The sequence below is a fragment of the Monopterus albus genome, unplaced genomic scaffold, assembly GCF_001952655.1.
Source record: "Monopterus albus unplaced genomic scaffold, M_albus_1.0 scaffold7.1, whole genome shotgun sequence".
Classification (NCBI taxonomy): Eukaryota; Metazoa; Chordata; class Actinopteri; order Synbranchiformes; family Synbranchidae; genus Monopterus; species Monopterus albus.
In genome coordinates, this window is record NW_018127887.1 from 4,267,890 (window position 1) to 4,270,603 (window position 2,714).

Sequence of the window (2,714 nt, forward strand, 5' to 3'; positions counted from 1 at the left end):
GGCATTCCCCCGGAGGAGCTGGAGGAAGTGTCTGGAGAGAGGGAGGTCTGGGCATCTTTGCTTAGACTGCTGCCCCCGCGACCCGGTCCCGGATAAGCGAAAGAAAATGAATGAATGAATGAATAAGAATGTGATATGTGACATTTAGTGGGGTGTTTGCTCAGTCAAATTAGCACAAATCGCACTAGCATAGTACTGACAGAGTAGCTGAGTTTTAGTGTTAAACTATTAAAACATAGTTGGATATCATTTAATTTGATGGGCGGTTTGTGTTATCAATTGTTTACAGGGGTATGAAAAAGTTTCTAACCATCCAATGTCAGTTTCTCACAGCTTGACAGTGGGTGGATCAATATGTGCAAAATGGAAAACCTGCAACCTGACCACAATGCAACAGCAAACTGTACCCACTTTCGCACAAAGCCGCAGGGTTTCCTCTGTCTGCATTCAACGTTGAAAGGTTAACTTTGTTTTTTGTTTTTTTAATATGCTATATTTCTCCAAAAAGTGAGTACTAGTTGAAAGTGCCTGACAACTTAACACTGAAACATCATGGCAGTGGTAGTCTAACCTACAGTAAATAAAAAACATGGGGCTCTAGCCTCTTTTTTTTCCCCCCTCTACTGATCAGATCTATAAGTCCAAGACCCAAAACTTTCTCTAAACAAAAAGGAGCAAAACTAAACATTTTGTACTACTCCACAATTAAAAATTACAAATCTTACTGATTGTATATAAATGACTAAACTGTTATACTAGTTATACTGCAAACCTGCCTCGGTTAGGTCGTGTCTATGAAAAACGTTTTGCTTTACACCTACAACCACAGATTTCCGGAGTACAGACTAATTGGTACATTGGGGGTTTCCAAGTGCCAAGTGCTGTGGTTTAAAAGTATTTCTGAATACATGTAATTGGGTCACCAAAACAGTATCATTATTTTAAAAAATTTCCTTTGTGCAATTAATGACTTAATAGTGGCTTGTCCATTTTCAGAACAGCTTAGTTATTGTTCATTCACTCAATACCACTCTTAGATGGAAACAGTGGTGCCTGCACTGAGTGGATTGTGTAAGGTGACGTGGACTCACCATGCGTTTCTGGATGAAGAGCTGGGCTCCCTTCAGGGATCCAGCCATGTTCTGGCAAAGTCTCTGGCGCTCCTCTTCGTTCAGCACCTGGGTGTAGAAGGTACGAACCTGCAATCACACACAAAGACAGGTTAAACTGATGAAAGTAGATCTTGCAAAAAGCAAATCAAGCTCTAATATACACTAAAAATTATAGTAATACATTTTATTTATACTTTGCTTTTCATGATTTCATTCACTCTTAGGTATGCTGAAAACATCTGATTTTAATTCATTGCTATGTAACTACTAATTAACTGAATATTTGTATAAAGAACTGAAGGCTTTTTAGTTGATTATCAGTGATTTTCCATCAGATATTTTTCCCAAGAATTTATAAATGGTGCCACTGTAACATGGTCGAGAGAACAGTCTCCATAGGAAGACTGTTAAAATACGCACACTCACACTTATTTAGGTCTGGTTAGAACAAATGGCTTGACCACAGAAAAACACGCCCATACATTATCCTAACCTGCGTGACATTGTCTTCATCTGTGCTGTTATAACGGGCCACATCTGGAGATGCCTTAGACTTGGACTCCAAAAACTGAGGCTGGTTCTCTGGTGCGCTGAAGCTGTTGGGGTAGTAGTTTGGAGCTCCACCTAGAGGTAAGACAGACATAACACAGGTCAATCAGGCAGGATAAAAAAAAGTTGTTAAGGGTTGTGTTCTACAAAAAGTAGCTGACACAACAAAAGAAAATTTGCTACGGCTTTAAATATGGCTGAAACTGAAACTGAGCCAAGATCATGGTGAAACAGCAAAAACATACAAGGTCTCAATACTATCAATGTTTTGCCCAGGGTAGCTTATATGGTCAGTTTGTATAATAGGTTACAGCTCTGCTTTTATAAACAATGACTAGCACATATATTGTTTTAGCCATCACTTGATTTTTCCATGTCACATCCACGTAAAGATACATTGTCATATCGTTTTGACAAGTCAAAACTGAATAGTCTAGCTACTTAAAAGTGACAAAATGCAACATCTGCAGGGTTTTTTTTTTTGTACTGTCAGGAATTCAATATGCATATCTGTGATTATAAGTTGAAGCTCCAAATAAAGTTATTATCTTGTTCTTGGTACTTGCAGTGAGGGACAGAAGTATTTGAACACCCTGCGTTTTTGCAAGTTCTCCCACTTAGAAATCATGGAGGGGTCTGAAATTCACATTGTAGGTGCATTCCCACTCTGAAAGGCAAAATTAAAAAAAACAAAAAATTTCAGGAAATCACATTGTATGATTTTTAAAGAATTTATTTATCTTGCACTGCTGAACATAAGTATTGGAACACCTGAGAAAATCAGTGTTAATATTTGGTACAGAAACCTTTGTTTGCAATTACAGAGGTCAAACGTTTCCTGTAGTTCTTGACCAGGTTTGCACACACTGCAACAGGGATTTTGGCCCACTCCTCCACACAGATCTCCTCTAGATCTGTCAGGTTTCGGGGCTGTCGCTGAGCAACGCGGAGTTTAAGCTCCCTCCAAAGATGTTCTATTGGATTGAGGTCTGGAGACTGGCTAGGCCACTCCAGAACCTTGATATGCTTCTTACGGAGCCACTCCTTGGTTAT

The 2,714-nt window shown here is 39.1% G+C and overlaps 1 protein-coding gene across 1 annotated transcript in view; it reads right to left on the bottom strand.

Moving 5' to 3' along the window:
* cat (catalase) overlaps positions 1-2,714 on the bottom strand; it is an 18,610-nt gene that overhangs the window by 6,797 nt on the left and 9,099 nt on the right. The window contains exons 10-11 of the mRNA XM_020624985.1: positions 1,606-1,736; positions 1,092-1,199 (exon numbers count right to left, since the gene is read on the bottom strand). Coding sequence (XP_020480641.1) covers positions 1,092-1,199; positions 1,606-1,736 — 239 coding nt within the window. The remainder of the gene's footprint in view (positions 1-1,091; positions 1,200-1,605; positions 1,737-2,714) is intronic.